The sequence below is a fragment of the Falco cherrug genome, chromosome W (assembly GCF_023634085.1).
Source record: "Falco cherrug isolate bFalChe1 chromosome W, bFalChe1.pri, whole genome shotgun sequence".
In the NCBI taxonomy this organism is placed as follows: domain Eukaryota; kingdom Metazoa; phylum Chordata; class Aves; order Falconiformes; family Falconidae; genus Falco; species Falco cherrug.
In genome coordinates this window covers 4,978,107-4,997,292 of record NC_073719.1, presented here as the reverse complement: position 1 = coordinate 4,997,292, position 19,186 = coordinate 4,978,107, and the positions used below count along the sequence as shown (strand labels likewise).

Here is a 19,186-nt window from a genome sequence, read left to right as displayed (position 1 = left end):
CTGCAGGCCGGATACTGCCCCCCAGGGTCCTCAATCTGGCCCCCGGTATTTACAGAACTCCCCCGCCCCCCCACTCCCCCCCCCCGGGGGTTGGGGGGGGAAACCAAGCAGCCGCAGATGACTGCCTGCCACTTCATCCGCGCGCCGGCCCCCTGTTTAAAAAGTTTGAGGACCCCTGAGGTAGACCATATCGGCTGCTTCATCTACCAGGCCAGTCATGTCATTGCAGAAGTTTGAGTTGATCAAGCACGACTTCCCCTTGGTGAAGCCATGCTGACTATTGATGATGATTTTCTTGTCCTTAATGTGCCTGGAAATGGTTTCCAGGATCAGTTGCTCCATCACCTTCCCAGGGATTGAGGTGAGGCTGACTGGCCTGTAATTCCCTGGGTCCTCTGTGAAGATAAAAGTGATAAGGCATTGAACCTGCAAAGGCTTGTGCATATGTTTACATTTTTGTATTGTGCATGTTTCTTTTGAGCTCAGTGGGTGGCATGAGATGTGTGGATGAAGTCTGATGTAAATTTTTCATCATTTGCAGATTTGTAATTATTTGACTCAATATGTTTAGGCTCGAGTTTAAAGCTGTGTACTCTTTAGAATGGAAGAACTTTGTTCTTTGTTCATTACCAAACACAATGTTGTGTCTGTCAGAATTGAAAGTTCTTTTTTCCCTTCTTTCAGTTACTGTGTGAACTTTTTAGCATGTTTTAAGATGGGTAGATATTTTCCCATGTCACTGAATTAGGTTAATTTTTACATCAGCTTTGGTTTTCTTGTTTTGTTTTTTCGGTGGGTTTTTTTTTTTGGTTTTTTTTTTTTTAAAAAAACACCCTCAGAACCCAGTGTGTTATAACTTCATTTTCCAGGTAAGAAATGATGAAGGAAAGGTGATCCGCTTTCACTGTAAACTTTGTGAGTGCAGTTTTAATGATCCTAATGCCAAGGAGATGCACTTAAAAGGGAGGCGGCACAGACTTCAGTATAAGGTTAGTAGAAATGCTAATGCTTCTATCTAAAAATCTACCAGATGGCAGCTGACTGATTACACAACCTTACGTTTAAAGACTAGTCAAAAGTAGGTACTCTAAGTAAACAGCATATACAAGTCCCCTAGATAAATATATTTCTTGGGGAATATAATTACCAGCTGGGGTTAAACCACAGCAACTAAGTACTGCACAGCTGCTTGCTCACTCCTCCCTCACCCAGAGGGATGGGAAGGAGAATCAGAAAGGAATGTATAACTTGAGGGATGAGATAAGAACTATTTAATAATTAAAAGAAAATAAAAACAACAGTAATAATAACAACAATTATAATGAAAAGGAGGGAGAAAGGGAGGGGAACAAAATCCAAAGGGAAGGGAGGAAAGAAAACGAGTGATGCACAATACAGTTGCTCACCACCTGCTGACATGCCCAGCTAGTGCCTGAGCAATGATTGGCAGGCCCCAGCCAACCCCCCCCAGTTTATATACAGAGCATGACTTTCCATGGTATGGAATATCCCCTTGGCTAGTTCAGGTCAGCTGTCCTGGCTGTGTCCCCTCCCAGTTTCTTGTGGCTCTCCAGCCTTCTTGCTGGTAGGGCCTGAGAAACTGAAAAGTCCTTGACTTAGTATAAACACTGCCTAGCAACAACTAAAAACATCTGTTACCAACCTTGTTGTCACACCAAATCCAAAACACAGCACTGCACCAGCTACTAAGAAGAAAATTAACTCTATCCCAGCTGGAAACAGGACAGTAGTCTTTAAAGTAGTAATGCAAACTCTGAAACTACGTTTTGGTTTGGGTTTTTTTTTTAAACATTTTGAGCAATGCTTTCAGGCAACTTTTGCAACATTAAAATATTGTACAACATATGCAAGCAACAGTAGGTGTGTTATGTTGTTTACCATGAATTTCAAATAGCGTAAAATCGTAGTGCTCAATGTTTTTGGCAGGATAAACCACATAAACCCTTTGTGGAGACATTTGAGAAATAAGTTGCAGGCTTTTTAGTTGTGAATGGAGAGAGACCTATACTGACATATGGTTTTCGTTTTGATTATTATAAGATTATATAGGAAGAATCTACTGTGGTTACAGGAGATACAGAGGGCCTGCATAATCATGAAAGGGATGAAAAAAGAGAAAAAATTGCCAGAAGAATGTATTCAGTAACTCATGATTATGCCCCTGTATGAGGGACCCTTCAGGAACAGGGGACTAGGAAGCACACTGTAGTTAAGATGAAATGGGTTTTTCAGGTTATAGAGTAGTCATCCTGTTACAGAATGAACAGCAAATTACTTAGTATTTCATGTAACATTTTAATCTTAAATTGCTTTGTTCTCATATAATTGAAGAGGGAATTCATGCTATTGTAATATGTTGCTTTTTTTTCCCTTTAAGATACTGGTCACATTTTTCTTATTCAACCATTCATTCAGTGCAGTTTTTAAAACTGCATTTTACTCCCCTTGATTTTATTGTAGGCCAGTAGTGTGTGTTAAACATATCAGAAGAACTCCGTAACCTTGAGATGACAAGAGGCAAACCAACATTTCATTCGTTATTTTTCTGAACTAGAAAAAAGTAAACCCAGATTTACAAGTAGAAGTAAAGCCCAGTATTCGAGCAAGAAAAATTCAAGAAGAGAAGATGAGGAAACAGATGCAGAAAGAAGAATACTGGAGAAGGCGAGAAGAGGAAGAACGCTGGAGGATGGAAATGAGGTAATGCATTCTGTTTTGTCAATGAATGAGACAAAGCTGCAGTCAGATTATCTAAAACTAACTGCTTCTGTAGTTACTTATTTTGAGCAGTCTGTACTGTCTTATTTTAAGTTGTCACCTCTCTGGATTTCTGTTTGTTTTTGTTAATGTTCAGTTGCTCTGAGGAATGTAGACTTACTAGAATTATTTGCTATAAATTCAGGCCTACTTTCAAAATAACCATTCATTTTAGTTACCCTCTGGAGTTCACTGGTATTTGCTCATGACTTAGAAATGTGTTAGTGAGGACATCTGAGAATTTATTTAGAATGGTTGGAAGTATTAACAGCTATATAAAGAGAGCACTTTGATGCACTTCAGGCGATATGAAGAGGACATGTACTGGAGGAGAATGGAGGAAGAGCAGCATCACTGGGAGGACCGTCGCAGAATACCAGATGGAGGATATCCTCATGGTCCTCCAGGACCTCTAGGCCTGCTGGGAGTTAGACCAGGAATGCCTCCTCAGCCCCAAGGACCAGCTGTGAGTCTCTTAACTTGGGGGGGAATCATACTTACCAGGAGGCACGGTTAAGAACTATAAATTATTCAGTGCTACTTCAGCTGTCTCCAGTGTTTCTTAATAAAGGATTTGAAAAAGTGAAGAAAAAAATATATACCAATGAAACTGTGTAGATGGACCTGTCTTCCAAAATAAATCCACTTATATGACAAAAGGATGCCTTGAAGACAAATATTGTTTCTTCTGAAATACAAGTCATTCTGGGTTTGTGTACTAGTTCTTATTTAATTGCATTATACTTTATTTAGTTAATTGTGGAAAAATGTATGGATAATAAGTGGTTGGATTGTCAGTCCCACAGGGGATAATGGTTAGTGGTGGGTCATACTCTACCTGGAGTTCAGTAACAAGTGCAGTACCACGTGGGTTTATCCTGGGATTTGTCTCATTAGCATCTTATCAATGATCTGAAAGGTGCACACGCATTAGGTTTGCAGCTGACATGAAACTGAATTAGTTCAGGGTGGGACCTAGGCAGACTGGAGGAATGGACCAACAGGAACTTTATAGAATTCTGCAAGGACAAATGTCTAATGCTGCACTTGAGAAGGTCTAACCCCTTGCACTGAGGGACTGGGAAGTGACAGGCTGGGTAGCAGCCCAGCCCTGCTGGAAGGGACCTGGGGTTCTTGGTAGACAGCAAGCTGAACGTGAGCCAACTGTGTGCCCTGGCAGCAAGGAAGGCCAACAGCATCCTGGGTGATGTTAACAGGAGCATAATCAGTAGATAAAGGAAGGTGATCAGCTTTCATTAGACCCAAACTGCAATACTGCATTCAATTTTGAGCTTTCCAGTACAAGAAAGGTACTGATAACCCATATAGCAGGTTCATTGTGGAGCCACTGAGATGGTCAGAGGTCTGGAGAGCGTGCCCTGTGAGGAGAGATTTAAGGATCTGAGCTTCTTCAGCCTGGAGAAGAGATGGCTTCAGTGGGACATAATAGCTTTCTAATACCTGTGCATTATAAAGACAATGATGCTAGGCTCTTTATAGTTGTGAGGGGGCAAGATAAAACAACTTTAAGCTGAGACAAAAGAGGTTCAGACTGAATACAGGAATATTATTATTATTTTTTTCCTCACACAGATGTGCAGCTTCCATCTTTGGTGGTTTTCAAGAACCGACTGGATAAACCCCTGAGCAACATGATAAGGTCTTATAGCTGACCATGGTTTGCACAGGAGGTTGGACTAGAGGACCTACCTACCTAGATCCCTTCCTATTTGAATTCTGTGATTCTGTGAAAGCAATCATGGATACTTTATTTTGCAGCAGTATGCAAGTATTTCCCAATTAACGGAAAGAGAGTAGTTATTTAGGTTGGGGAGGTACTTTTGATCCTGGGATTTCATAATTTGTTTATTTTTGATACATTTCATGTTTTTTCAGACATGATTGATTGTGACCAGTGTAAGTTGTTAAGGACACTTCAGTTCATATTTTGTTACATTTCAATGATTTGAGGTTTGAATATTCTGTTGTTTAGCCACATGTTTGGGTTTTGCTCACATACCATCTGTGAACTTGGAAGTATACCCAAATTTCAGAAATGTACTTCTTTGTCTTTTAGCCTCTACGCCGCCCTGACTCCTCTGATGACCGTTATGTGATGACCAAACATGCAGCTATATATCCAACAGAGGAGGAACTTCAAGCAGTCCAAAAAATTGTTTCTATTACTGAGCGTGCTTTGAAACTTGTTTCTGACAATATGACTGACCATGAAAAAAGCAAGAGCAAAGAGGGAGATGACAAAAAAGATGGCAGTAAAGACAGGTATTTTTTTATTATTATTATTTTTTAGGAATTTCATCACTTGTTCCTGAAGTAATTTTATGGTTTTCCTTGCACTGTTATCAGTGCTTCCAGGGATTCTGTTCTCCTTGGGTTTTGATACAGCATAGGTTGCTGTGGCCTCAAGAGTATATGGAATACTCCACTCCTATTTTATTTCACTTTTCTACCTTCAGGATTAGTTTTATGGTTTTTATATTTTAAATGCAGCTTCTAATTATATTTCACAGAGCTTTGAAAGGAGTTTTACGGGTAGGCGTTTTGGCTAAAGGTTTGCTACTCCGTGGAGACCGAAATGTCAATCTTGTTTTGTTATGTGCTGAGAAGCCTTCAAAGATGTTACTCAGTCGTATTGCTGAAAGTCTTCCCAAACAACTTGCAGTAAGTAGTATTTAGATTTTTGGATTTTAATTTTTTTAAAGATACTGTAAAAATCTGTCCTCAAGTCAAATGTCTGCAGGGCTGACTGCTGCATTTCATAGCTCAGGTTCAGTTTCTTTTCATTTTCTGAGTGTTTTTATCTGAATTCAGGGACTATGCTGCATGTTTTGCTTTCTGTATATTGTATCCATGCAAGTGTCTAGGTGTTTGTGGTAGCAGCGTAGTATCGGTCATCATTTAATTGATTTCATTTAACTGGGAAGTAGAAATGAGCAGAAGAAAGACTATTATCCAGTTATCAGCAGTGATAGAGGTAACTTGTGCAGTGTTACAGGAAGCTTGTGCTCTGTATTAGATTTGTGTGGCAAAGTTTGGGGGGGGAGGCGCTACAGAGGTGGCTTCTGTGAGAGTATGCCAGAAGCTTCCCCTGTGCCTGACGGAGCCAATGTCAGCCAGCTCCAAGATGGACCTGCCACTGGCCAAGGCTGAGCCCATCAGTGACGGTGGTAGTACCTCTGTGATAACATATTTAAGATGGAGGAAAAAAAAACCACTTGCACAACAAATTGCAGCCGAAGAGAGGAGTGAGAATATGTGAGAGCCATAACACTGCAGACACCAAGGTCAGTGAAGAAGGAGGGGGAGGAGGTGCTCCAGGTGCTGGAGCAGAGATTCCCCTGCAGCCCATGGAGATCCACAGTGGAGCAGATATCCACTTGCAGCCTGTGAAGGACCCCACGCCAGAGCAGGTGGATGCCCAAAGGAGGCTGTGACCCCATGGGAAGCTGTGCTGGAGCAGGCTCCTGGCAGGACCTATGGAACTGTGGAGGGAGAGGAGCCCATGCTGAAGCAGGTTTGGTGTCATGGCTTGTGACCCTGTGGGGGACCCATGCTGGAGCAGTCTGTTCCTGAAGGACTGTGCCCTGTGGGAAGGACTCGCGTTGGAGAAGTTCATGGAGAACTGACTCCTGTGGGAGAGGGACCTCATGCTGAAGCAGGGGAAGAGTATGAGGAGTACTCCCCCTGAGGAAGAATAAGTGTCCAGAGACAACATGTGATGAACTGACCACAACTCCCATTCACTGTCCCCCTGTGCCACTTGGGGGGAGGAGGTAAAGAAATCAGGAGTGAAGTTGAGCCCAGGCAAAAGGGAGGGGTGGGGGAAGGTGGTTTTAAGTTTTGGGTTTATTTCTCATTATCCTATTCTGTTGGTAAAAAATTCAACTAATTTTCCCAAGTTAAGTCTGTTTTGCCCTTGATGGTAATTTTTGAGTGATCTCCCTGTCTTTATCTTGACCCATGAGCTTTTCATTCTATTTTCTCTCCCCTGTCAAGCTGAAAAGGGGGAGTGATAGAGTGGCTTTAGTGGGCACCTGGCATCCAGCCAAGGTCAAACTGCCACACTCTGCCTGAAGGTCAAAGTTCTCCATTAATGCTATTCTGTACTGATGTCTTGTTTCCAGTTTGTATGTGTCAGTGCTTTGTAGTCCCACAATTAGTTAACTAAGTCTTGTGGGTTTCTGTTTGTATATGTTTAGGGTTTTTTTAACTTGGGCCTTTAAAAAAAAACCAAAAACAACCAACCAACCTCACACCCCTCCCCCCCCCAAAGAAACCCCAAAAGTACATGCAGTCTTAAACCATTCAGCAGAATTCATATAAAGTATTTGCTGTATTTCCACAAGAAACGAAAGTACAGAATAAAGTCTTAAACTCCAGTGTGCTCTACTGAACAAAGCCTGTCTACCATCATTAGAGAATGCTTGTCACAGCATTACTATTTCAGTGTAGTCTGGTAAAATTCTTGGCAGAATCAGTGGCATGGTAGAAGCATTAGCAGGATCAGATTAGTTAAAGATAATCTTGGGTTTGTTCTTGTTTTGAAATATGCACATCTTGGTCTGGCTTTGTGAAGTTACTTGTCCCTCTGGTTTGTGGAAGACAGTGATAGAGGTGCTTACAGCTTCCTTTTGGGGGTATTTAGAGTTACTCAGTCTAGTTGCAAGAAGCAATTCTGAATAACCACCTTGTTACTCTTACTTTTTTTTTTTCTTTCCCTGGTGTTTATCTTACCCTTTGCTTTCATCAGAGGATGTTGTGATAGCCAAGTATGGAATGTGCCTAGCAGTACCCATCCTGTAACTACGAGCTCAAAGAACCACTGCATCTTTGTGCTTTTTAAAGGCTCCTATGTTCCAATGAGAAACATATCCAACTGGCATTTAAAGAAAAGCCTCGGTGCCACTTAATCTCAAACACTGTCAAGATTCTCGTTATGTTATTTACTTAATATATGGATTTTCTTTATGGGTGGTATTTTTCTTTTGCATGCTTGGTGACTGCTGTGTATTTTCATTAATGATTTGGAAACAATATGCAAATCCATATATATATATATATAAAAATTGTGAATACTGTTGTTTCTTTGAATGCAGAGATATCTGCTTCATATAATTATATTGCATTTCTGTTTTTCTATTAAAAAGACTATGTTGAAATCTATTTTCTTCCCCATACTTTTCTTGGCCACATTCTAATAGAAATTTCTGTTTCTCAATATTTAGGTAATAAGTCCTGAGAAATATGATATCAGGTGTGCAGTCCCAGAAGCAGCAATAATTTTAAATTCATGTGTGGAACCCAAAATGCAAGTTACTATCACACTGACATCTCCAGTCATTCGGGAGGAGAACATGAGGGATGGAGGTTGGGAAGTTGTTAAAGATGTTACTTCTTTCTCACCTGTTTTTATATGTTTATATATTCTGCTTAAGATGGCATTATGATCCTAGAAGGCAACATGCTGGCACAACTAATGTATTTGATTGAAACCTTGTTTTTCAACAACCAGTCTCGGTAGAGAACAGTTGGTTAAAATAAATGCTTATATGATGCTTTCATTTTTAAAAACTCTAACTTTATGTCCAACCTCAGCTTTCTGGAAAAGGTACAAACTTGACTCCCCACCCCCACCCCCCATAAAATTATGTGGAAAACTAAGTATTTTATAGCAAGTGTCTGTAAACTGATTTTCTAGAGCAGTCTTGCCCTAAGAGAAAGATTGTATGGTTTTAGAAAAATCAGAGGGGTTTGAGTTTAAACTGAATCAGTATTACCATCACTTACACATTCCAAATAGCAGCACCACTTAAAATGCACTTTTATAGTACTGTTGATGGTAACAGTGCTTCTAACTTTAAAAGATGATGCGATTTTTTTTTCCAGCTCTCTGAGGTTGCTTTTTGATCTGGAGTGCTTTTTGAGTATATTTAGGCTCCTGGTATTACAATCAGTCTTCTATCCAACTGGAAAACCCAGACTAGTACAATAAGAAATGGCTTTGTCATCAAGCTGAAGCAGAAGGTGGAGCTTGTAAATCAAATTGGTTTTGAAGTTCAGTTTCTCTGGTGCCAGCAGTGTTGCTTTAAGGGTCTGTTCTGTAACACTTTCAAAGCTCCAAAAGCTTTTAAGCCAACAAGCATGATTAATGTCTGCAGTACGTTGGTTCTTTTTGTTTACGGGTCAGATAAAATTAACTTTTGTTTCCTTTTAATCCTGTATTTTCATAGTTGAAAGCGATCATGGCTAACAAGGTTCTGGTGTTTGACAGTGAACCTACAGATAGGAAATCTGAGGCTATCTTAACACTTCTCATATGCAGGTTGAAAAAATCGTATGTGTGTATGTATACATGTACTTGTGTATATATGTACTTATATAAGCCACAGAGACCTTTTTTATTTCATCTCATCATTACTTGTCCTCTGAAATACTTGAGGTTTTTTTTTATATTGCATTAATAAATGTTCTGTAGCTAAGACTAGTGCATTGTAAGCAAGCTGTGTTAACAAAGTCATCCTACGTAATCAGAAAGAAAAACTTCAGGATGCATTCTCTAGTTTGGATGACTTCTGAAGAGTCTTTGAGTGCTTTGTACGTGATTTTTAAGCTGTGCATATTATTCCTAGCTATAAAGGCTTTGTACATGTACTATCACACCAAACCAATTTACTTGGTTTTTGACAGTCTAAGTGTAACATGATTCTTGGTTTGTCTGTGCTGAATCAGAATTCACGTATTATTTAAGCTTATAAAGAATAATTTAATTTGAAAGATTTGACTATTAAATTATGTTAACCATTAAATGCAGTTAACCTTAAACACCATGTTTATTTCTTAATGTACTGTGCAAAAGTGCAATATTGATTTCTGCTACAATACTCAATTTCAATTTTCCGGCCTAAAATTCTATGATATAGACTAAAAAGAAAATCAATTTCAAATTACTACAATCAATCCCTTAATTTATGCCACCTAAAGGAAGCAAATCTGTATTTTTGTCTGACCCACATGAGTTAAAATGATCACTGTGAGTTTATTCACTGGTGAATGCAGTACTGCCTCTAAGCAAGCAAAATAAAGTTAGATTTCTCTTCAAGACACTGAGCAGTATAAAATGGATGTGCAGAAAAGTTCACTTCTAAAACTAGAGCAAGTAGAAGACTGAATTGCAAATTATTGCAGCAAAGAAGGCCTTATTATAAAGACTGCTGCTTATTTGCTGCAGAGTAGTAGTATGTGTTTGTGGGTGTTTTTACTGCAGCTTCTCATGCTCTGTGTCTTACAGTGGTTTAAAGTTTGGTTTAGTTTTTGGGGTTTGTTTGGGTTTTTTTAGCTTGCTTGGGGAGCTTGTTCAGGTGATAAGGAAGGCTTTACCAGAAGAACAAGTTTGAGTAAAGATGAGACTGAGACTTGCATGTGGTGTAGAATCTTGTTTGATGTGTAATAATCCCATTACATGATAAAAGGCTAAAAAAATAATAATAAATACAGTGTGAAATAAAATTGTTAACCACATAGCTACTGTTCCTTGCAGTATTGTGCATTTGACAGTTTACCAAATCTATATATTCAAAGTACTCTAACCCCTGCTGTGGAATCTTTCCTTCAGCAAACAAAGTGTACATACTTAAAAACGCATATATGTGTGCGTCTTTTTTTTTCTTAGCTAACAGCCCTGGTCCAAAGCCTTCTAGCAGAGGGACTTGATTCCTGTCAGGGGTTGCTGCCAACACATCGGAAGGATTTTTGACCAAGGTTTTCTAAAGCTCAGTGTCACACCTGCCATGCTTTACAAAGGAGTGGGGTTGGATGCATACTCCTAGCATCTACTGTTACTTTGTGTGGGGTTTTTTTTCTATTTGTCTTTGTGTCTCTCCTAGAATTAAGGCAGTGTTCACACTAGTCTTGAAATAGTTGACTGGGTAATATGTATTTCTCATAATAAAACTTACCAAAATTGATATACCTGTTAGCTTTTAACAAAGAGGTAGTGTGGACACAGCATGTCTAACTGAAGATTAACCCCTTACGCTAGTAATAAGTTATGTAGGGTAAGAATTCATGCTTGTGTTTTGTAAATTAATTCATATTTTTTGTCTTAGTTTGACAGGGTGGTGTAGGTTAGGCATCTGAATTTAGTTAAATAGTCTTTAAGGGGTTAATCCTGAAATGTGAAACAGATGCAGAAATCCACAGATTAAGTATTACAAGAGTTTCCTTGATACATTTTTTCAGCCGATATATTCTCGGTGCAATAGGTGCCTTGCAACTTCTGACTAGAAGTAATTGAGTTTCAAATTATGTAGTGAATTATTGTGATAAAAGTTTGCACAGTGTTACCTATTTGCATATTAGTTTTAGAAGAATGTAAAATATTGATTAGGCTACTAGACCCAGCAGACCCAGATTTTTATTTTTAACTTTTCAATCTTACTTTGCCTCTCTTTACCTGCTGTGGGTTTTCTCCAAATGTACTCCTTGTCTTTTATATACAAGTTGTACTTGTTTCATCAGTTATCTTACCTGACACCTCTCTTGTATAAGTTTGGTGTTTGTTTTAAATGAAATACCGTTTTAGATGTCTTCATTTGCTCTGTAAATGCCTTGTTAGTGTAGTTTTTCTTCTTTCCAATTTAACATATAGTCCATAAGTTTTAATATCTGTGCGAGAAGATACCCAGGTTCTTCTCAGCTTTGTTCTTATTTTGAAATCCTCTCCCTTTTAGCCCAGTGCAGAGCAATGGAACTGTCCTATAAAAAAAAATGCCCAAATCTGAATGTAGTACTTCAGATTGAGTTTATTTATTATATTGCAAAGTTGTAGCATGATGTTCATTCATGGCTTTTTAGTTCTCTGTATGGTAAAGTATCCTACTATTTATTTTACATCTGTGTATAAATAGGTGGTTTCAGAGCTGTCTCTCTGCAGCATCCCTAGAACCTTCTCCTTGTTGGCATGTTTTGTGAGACTCAAAATATATACAAATTTTATTCTCAGACTTATCTAAATTTATATATTGCTGGAGTAAACTATATTGTTCCATACAGCCGGCTCCTGTGAAATGAGTGCCATTGAGCAAGGGCTTTTTCTTTCCTCTTCTCTGGTGTATCGCCAGCTATGCTACCAATATACTTTGTCACTAGTCACAATAGCCATTTTCATAATTAGTAAAACAAAGAGCCTTTAAAGTTGATCATTGCATTATATCCCTACAGTTTTTAAGTAACCTGAAGATACCATTTCATATTGTTCAGTGGTTCCAGTTTCATTGATTAAGCCACTTCCAAAAGGGCCTTGTGGTCTTTTCCTTTTGGGAAACAAAGCAATTGGTTTGATAATTTAATTAATCATGAACATTTAAATAAACAAGATCTACTATATTTTCTTTATTTTTCAGACATTCTGCTTTGTGTTTTAAACTATTCCTTGCTTTTTTTTCCCCTGCTGAATCTTAAGTAAAGCAATCGCTTTTCAAATCCTTTGCATCCTGAATGATATTGGAGCATGTATATCATGGGCTGAGGAATGTGAGTAATAGAGAGAGTACTAGAAAGTAATGGAGCTCTTAATACTGAAGAGCATTTCATGTTCCTTTAGTCAGTTTTTTTAAAAGCAAAATAATTTCTATTTTAAGGTATGATAAAAATTTCATTACTAAACGTCTAGTGCTTTTAAGATTTATTTTTTTTATATACTTAGTTTTTCTTTAAAAGAGTAGGTCCCAAATAAAACATGACAAAATTTACAAGAAATTAAGTTTGAATGTTTCTATTTGGTTAAAGTGGATTTTTGTGTTCCTTCTGTCTTGTGTTCTCTGTGCTGGTGCACTGTGTCCAACCATCCTTCCTGCAGTATTTAATTTTAGGGGATATGTGTTTTTCCAGTGTTAGCTTGAATAAAGAATTACTATGCATTGCATAATCTGCAATGCATTCAAAAATAACCTGAGAGCTATGCTCTTGATCTTCATACTGGGTTGATGCCCTAATCCTAATTGAATGGCTTTTATTGAGCATTTACATTTGTTGTTCAAGTGTTTAAACTTTAAATGGCACGTGTGACACTGAATCTACTTTAAGGAAGTGTCTTGCTCACCTGGTCAAACACCCATTCCTCACTGCATTTTGCCAATTCAATCCATTTTAGATGTAACCTCGGGTATGGTGAAAGATCCACCGGACGTCTTGGACAGGCAAAAATGCCTTGACGCTCTGGCTGCTCTACGCCACGCTAAGTGGTTCCAGGTTCGGAACATAATTTTACTTTCTTCTTGTAGCCTTATGAGAGATAAGTTCAGTTGCAATATAAATGTTTAATTGTGTGCAAACACTCAGCATTGTTCATGCTAATAATACATAATATTTTTCTGGTCCCTAAATTTAAATGTAGAAGGTTGAGTATGGAAGAACTGCTTTATGCAGATATTGCTCATTTGAATTTCACATTATTTTTTTTTATTATTTATATTTTTTTTTTTGCCATTGAGAAGTTGATGTTGAAAGCTTGACTCGCTTGGGGTGATCATGTGTCGTATATTTGTTATATATTCCATAAGGCTGCAGAGTAACTGTTTTAAATAATGGATTCTGTGTTTAAAGCTTTGGGTTTAGATTTAAGACTTTTTTTCCTATTTCTTTAAGTGTATTAAGTGTAGAGAATGAAGGGCGAGAAGTAACTGTTTGGTTTAGTGACTTTGCATTCTGGCAAAGGCACGATAAAGAAACCAAACAGATTCCCTTGACCTTTCGGTCTCTATACCCATTTCTTAGACCTTTACTTTATTTCTAATATAGAAACATACTGTATTTATTGTTACAAGTGAACATAGGTCAAAGTGCACAGGGGATCAAGAAATATTATTCTTGTATAGCCTGTGCACTTTGACTTCCACCACCTTAAATTACTAACCCTGTATAAAATACTGCTGTGAATGGCAGCTCATGGAATAAAGTTGTAGAATGATTGATTTGTTTCAATCTTGTATCTGAGCTTCCATTGAACAGTGGTGTTTTAGTCTTTCAACAAGCCCTATTTGCTGTAGGTGCTGGGATTAATTAATATGATTTTGTGTTGCTCACAAGGCTAGAGCTAATGGTCTGCAGTCCTGTGTGGTTATCATACGTATTCTTCGTGACCTCTGTCAACGGGTTCCAACTTGGTCTGATTTTCCAAGCTGGGTGAGTAATGTACTTTTGAATGAGTCTTTCTAAAGTACATGGTACTGCAAGTAAAGCGTAGGAAAGTGTTACTACAGTTTAAAAATGTAGACTTTTTCAAGGAGTAATGTAGGGTTTTGTTTGGTTTGGGGGGGGCTTTTCTCCCCCCAACAAATGATCCAGATTCCCTCTAAAAATTTAATTTTCTGAAGTTTTGTCATTTGCAACTGAAATTGTTTTTTCAAAAGGAATTTTCCTGTTCTTTTGAATTCTTTGTGGGTGGAATTCTTCTTCTAGGCTTTAGCGTTTTTTCCTTTACTCTCTATATAAAAATTTATTTTTTTCTAACCACCTAATCTGAATTGCTTGAACTTTACTGAAACTGATTGAAAGTAATGTCAACTGTGTCCAGATAGCTCTCTGATAACAGAAAGGCTACTTGAAAGAACAAATCACAGTAATTCCTGTGCTCATTAATATATCCTTTCTACAAGATGAAATACCACAGTACTAGTCTGTGGATGTGTCAACATTAGAATTTTAATCAGTGTAACTTAGAAACAGATCTCTAGGTTGTACCCAGTTACCTCTCTCAATTCTTGCAGCCAAGTGTTCTTGGAGCATTCCTTTTACATTGACTACCTTAAATGATGCTCTCCAGAAGTGCAACTTGTGCTCCAAATATTAACAGATGTTCAATCTGTGAACTGGAAAAAGCTAGTCTGAAACAAAATCTCTGAAATGTATATGTGCGGAGGTAAACTCAGCTCTGACTGTTTTGTTTCATAGACCAAATCCTCTTGTACTGCGCTACTTCCTAATGTAGATTTTTCAGTTTTGGCAGGAAGAGCACTAACGTCAAGACAGTTACAGTAGTTTGCATTATTTCAATGAGAAATGTTTTACAACTGTACTAAGCTTGCAGATAATTTTATTAAATTACTTCTGATGATATTTATTGCTTCTGGAAAAAATGTAGAGCAGTTATTTGGTTTTTTAAATATTTAAAGTAAAAAAAAGTAATCCCGTTTCCATGCTATACTTGATGAAAGATACGCTGTGCAAATATAGCTTAAAAGAAGCTAAGAAGTATGTGCCCTCAATATCGCTATGATACTGAGTTGCCAAAGAATAAACCCTGGCATACTTTTAGAAAAGCATCCTTAGAGCTACTGCAACACACAGCAGGCACATAGATGAAGAATAAGTAATGTTGTCTTATTTCTCATAATATCTGTTCTTCAGTGTATTGTATGAGGATCCAAAAGAACTAGAGTTGAATAAATGCAATAACATGATCTGCTTTTTTTTCTTTCCTACTGTATTTTGCTTCATACTTGAAAATAACTAAATTACTGTTGCTAAAACTCAAAAGATTGATCCTGAGTGTCACAGTGGGAATATGGAAATACCGTGCTCAAGAATTGAAATCTGTCATTTAAATTGAGCTAAAATAGAAAGGAATGGGCACCCTTAGTGAAGGATTGTAATCAACACTGCCTATAGTTACTTGCATGCATTAGAATAGACGTTTACTCTTGGATAATGAAAATAAAAGGCAACATATGAACAACTGTAAACTCAGGAGAGGAATCAAAAAACACACTCCCAAAAATCCCTACCAAAAAACAAGAGACACATATTGTTTGAAAATGAAACTTGCCAAAGGGGTAGTATTGAAACATCCATTTAATGCTGAGAAAGCTAAGGAAAGCTATTCTTTATTTGTGCAAATTTCTTTTATGGATTTTTCTGGAAAAAATAGTCCAATAAAAGTGAACAATGGACATATTCACAGAAAAAAGGCAATATTTTAAATACAGATAATAATTTAAACCATTTTCACTATTATCAAATAATGTGTGAATTTTAGAAAACCTGTTTATCATCAAGGTTTTGGGTTTTTTACACTCGTTTAACATCTGAGTTAGTGTTAGCCTATATCCAAGAAAAAACTTGCTGTGAACTTCAGTTTTGCTAAACTGAAGAACTAGTAACCGCTTAAACATTAGAAGGTCATGAAATTTTTGATGCTTTAAGTTTCTGTATTCTTGTAGAAAAAAATAATTTCTCTGTAGCATCCTGTTAATTTCATTAGATGAATCAAATTCATCATTTCATACTGTGTGCTGTTTATTCATGTGGCTGATGGATTCCGGTGGCCCACCATGTTTCATGCTCTCAAAAAATGTCTGGACATGTTGTCTACCTGCATGTGTAGGCTACTACTGTATAAATTTCTACAAAACTTTTGGACAACTTGTGATGAGAAGCAGCATATCAGTATCAGGACTCAATGTTAATCTTGTAGCAGCTCTCTTTTTATTCATCATTATAAAATATCTAAAATATTTTTTTTCCATTTTTAACTGAAAGTATTCTGTGATGTGTAATATTCTTCAAAATTCCAGTATCAGAAGTTCTGTATTGAACACCAGTAGTAGCTTTTTTAAATTTTAATCAATCTTCTAAATTGGCTGGATTTTCTTATTGTTGGTCTAGGCTATGGAGTTGCTTGTGGAAAAAGCAATTAGCAGTGCTACTGGACCACAGAGTCCTGGGGATGCACTGAGAAGAGTTTTTGAGTGTATATCTTCAGGAATCATCCTTAAAGGCAAGTTGCATTTGATCAGTGTCTGTATATTTATGCTTAACTAATGTAAAATCTGTAATCTTGGTTGAAATAAGGTAGAGATGTGCTACTAATTAGCCTAACCATTGTAGGTGGTCCTGGCCTTCTGGACCCTTGTGAGAAAGATCCTTTTGATACACTCACTGTAATGACAGACCAGCAACGAGAGGATATTACTTCAAGTGCGCAGGTAAGGAAAAATATGTGTGAAGTAACTAAATTTGATGGCTGGGTTTTTTGCTGGGTTTGTTTTGTTTGGTTTGTTTTTTTAAAAATTGAGCTATACGGTGTACAGGAATTTTCCTTTTTTAGGATATAGTCTTGTTTTTCAGATGATCAGTCTAGGCAATGAAAATGACACAACAGAGGATGTATAATAGTGTTCATTTTTGCACTAAAATTAATGTATTTCCTGAAAAGTTTGAAGCACTCCCATCTATATATATCTCTCTCTCCATAAAAATGCTCACTATACAGCAGTATGTTATTAGATTTAAAATTACATTGGCATTTAATATTTTATAAATAAATCTGTGTATGTTTAATTTTTAATACTGTATCCACTTACAGTATTGACCAATCGCACTTGCATCTTAAGAGGTTACTGCCCCTACCTCTTCATTTGATCCTTTTGCTAAATTTACTAATGTGTAATGGGACATGTGACAAGCCTTGGCTGCTTCAGTGCAAGTCCAGCAACTAAAACACATGTATATTATTTTTAAGCTAAGATGATGTACTTTGTACAGAAGCAGCAAATGTGACATACACATTTTATTGTGTTGACTTTTGTTGGGGGAAGGAAGAGGGGGATAATAAGAGCTAAGGATAATATCATACACTACTACTGTTCTTCATTAATTGTTTGACAAAGTACTTAAAATTGACATTTGTTTCATAACAGAAATATCTTCTTTCTACCCTTTTTCTAGTTTGCACTGAGACTCCTTGCATTTCGTCAAATACACAAAGTTTTAGGAATGGATCCGTTACCACAGATGAATCAACGCTTCAACATCCATAATAATCGTAAAAGGAGAAGGGACAGTGATGGAGTTGATGCATTTGAAGCAGAGGGAAAAAAAGACAAAAAAGATTATGATAACTCTTAAAAACATTTATCATCACTGCTAGGATCGAAGGTGATGAAAAGTCCATTTGTTGCCTTGTTTTTAAATGGACATAATGTCTGTTTAAAACATCCAAAACCAACTCTGTAATTAGATTTGGAAGAGAACAACCTAGCTCTTCTGTGAGATTCTGAATATTTTAATGGATGTACTGTATCAGACAAATTATGGATGGAAAGACTGCAAATGGAAATTCTGTTGTCATTAGAAAAAATAGTTTGAAAATGTTTTCCTCATTGCATTTTCTTTCAATGTGTTGCTAACTTTAGTACCTTTTCTTCTTTTTTGTCTTTTTTATTAACAAGTGCACTGTCATCTTATCTTGACTGTCTTTAATGCAGCATTTGTGCTTCTGTTGATATGTGTATTTTGACTTTTTACTTAGAAGGTTTTTTGTTTGCCTTTGACACTAGTTGTATAAGTTACTTTGTGTTAGATAGTATAAACTGTTCCCCTCCCAGTTAATATTTTACAGAACTTTATTTTGTAAAGCGAGACTGCAGGATTATGGAGATTTTTTTCCTGAATGTGAAGGGGTTACAACACATAATTTTCCTGCCATTTGAGTGCTCAGAATTAAATGTTTTTGCAATCTTGTGGCATTTGTCTCCTTAGTGTGACATAACAGTGTAATTAGGGCAATTTTGTTTTAATCTAATCAAATTTGCTGTTGTGCTTTAGCAGTATAAAAACTAATATATACAGTATGGTCTTACAACAGTTGTTGTAAGATGATGATGGCACCTGCCACAACCCTACAGGACCAAGACAGTACATTTTCAGCCAGTCTAAGCAGGCAGTCAAAGCTAGAATAACAGCATCAATGACAGATGTAGACACCCAAATGCAAGAGGTAATTGGAATACAGGGGTCATGTCCAAAACATCTGCCTTCCCTCACATACCCATCTCCTCAGTACCTTGCAGCTCACTAGGCATTTCTGTTTCTGCACCAAAATGTGGGCAGAACAGCCCATCTAAGCAGCTCAGCACCCAATGACAACCCTAAATCCAGCTAGGACCCAGAAACCCAGTAGGTCAAGGACATTAAAATGCTTCCTAAGAGGCCCACCTGAGGAGCATTCTTTACACACACTGAACAAAGAGGACCTGGAAAGAGCAGAAGCTGATGCTCTTGGTCTCATGGCTAATGGCATTCAGGAGAAAGACTTCATCAGCTAATCAGCCTGAGAGCACTCAAGATCATATTTTTAGGTAGTGTCCCAATCTTTAGGTGAAGTGGTCTCTAGGGTGGGACACTCTTGAGCCTTCCCCTTGCTCACAGCTGACACTGCGAATGTTTGGGCCAGAGACAGGGAACACAACCTTTGTAGCAAGAGAAGTGGAATCTGGTCCCTAGACTGTGACCATGTTCTAACTCAATGACTGCTTAATGTAAAATACATTTACTTATACTGGTCTTGTCTAAGAGCAAAAAACAGAACATCCCTGCAAGGGCTGCTGCA

The 19,186-nt window shown here is 37.6% G+C and overlaps 1 protein-coding gene across 8 annotated transcripts in view; it reads left to right on the top strand.

Annotated features, from left to right (window-relative positions):
- LOC129734521 (zinc finger RNA-binding protein) overlaps positions 1 to 18,318 on the top strand; it is a 46,381-nt gene extending 28,063 nt beyond the window's left edge. For 4 of the 8 annotated variants that reach the window (XM_055698095.1, XM_055698094.1, XM_055698092.1 and 1 more), the window contains 11 exons: positions 870 to 989; positions 2,576 to 2,721; positions 3,082 to 3,244; positions 4,856 to 5,061; positions 5,310 to 5,460; positions 8,025 to 8,166; positions 12,950 to 13,047; positions 13,885 to 13,980; positions 16,462 to 16,573; positions 16,684 to 16,781; positions 17,524 to 18,318. In XM_055698095.1, coding sequence (XP_055554070.1) covers positions 870 to 989; positions 2,576 to 2,721; positions 3,082 to 3,244; positions 4,856 to 5,061; positions 5,310 to 5,460; positions 8,025 to 8,166; positions 12,950 to 13,047; positions 13,885 to 13,980; positions 16,462 to 16,573; positions 16,684 to 16,781; positions 17,524 to 17,703 — 1,512 coding nt within the window. In that variant the 3' untranslated portion in view covers positions 17,704 to 18,318. Of the gene's footprint in view, positions 1 to 869; positions 990 to 2,575; positions 2,722 to 3,081; positions 3,245 to 4,855; positions 5,062 to 5,309; positions 5,461 to 6,032; positions 6,573 to 8,024; positions 8,167 to 10,468; positions 10,639 to 12,949; positions 13,048 to 13,884; positions 13,981 to 16,461; positions 16,574 to 16,683; positions 16,782 to 17,523 lie in introns of those variants that run through there. The other 4 variants (XM_055698096.1, XM_055698099.1, XM_055698098.1 and 1 more) reach the window with 4 other exon arrangements.
- Positions 18,319 to 19,186: the final 868 nt, after the last annotated feature.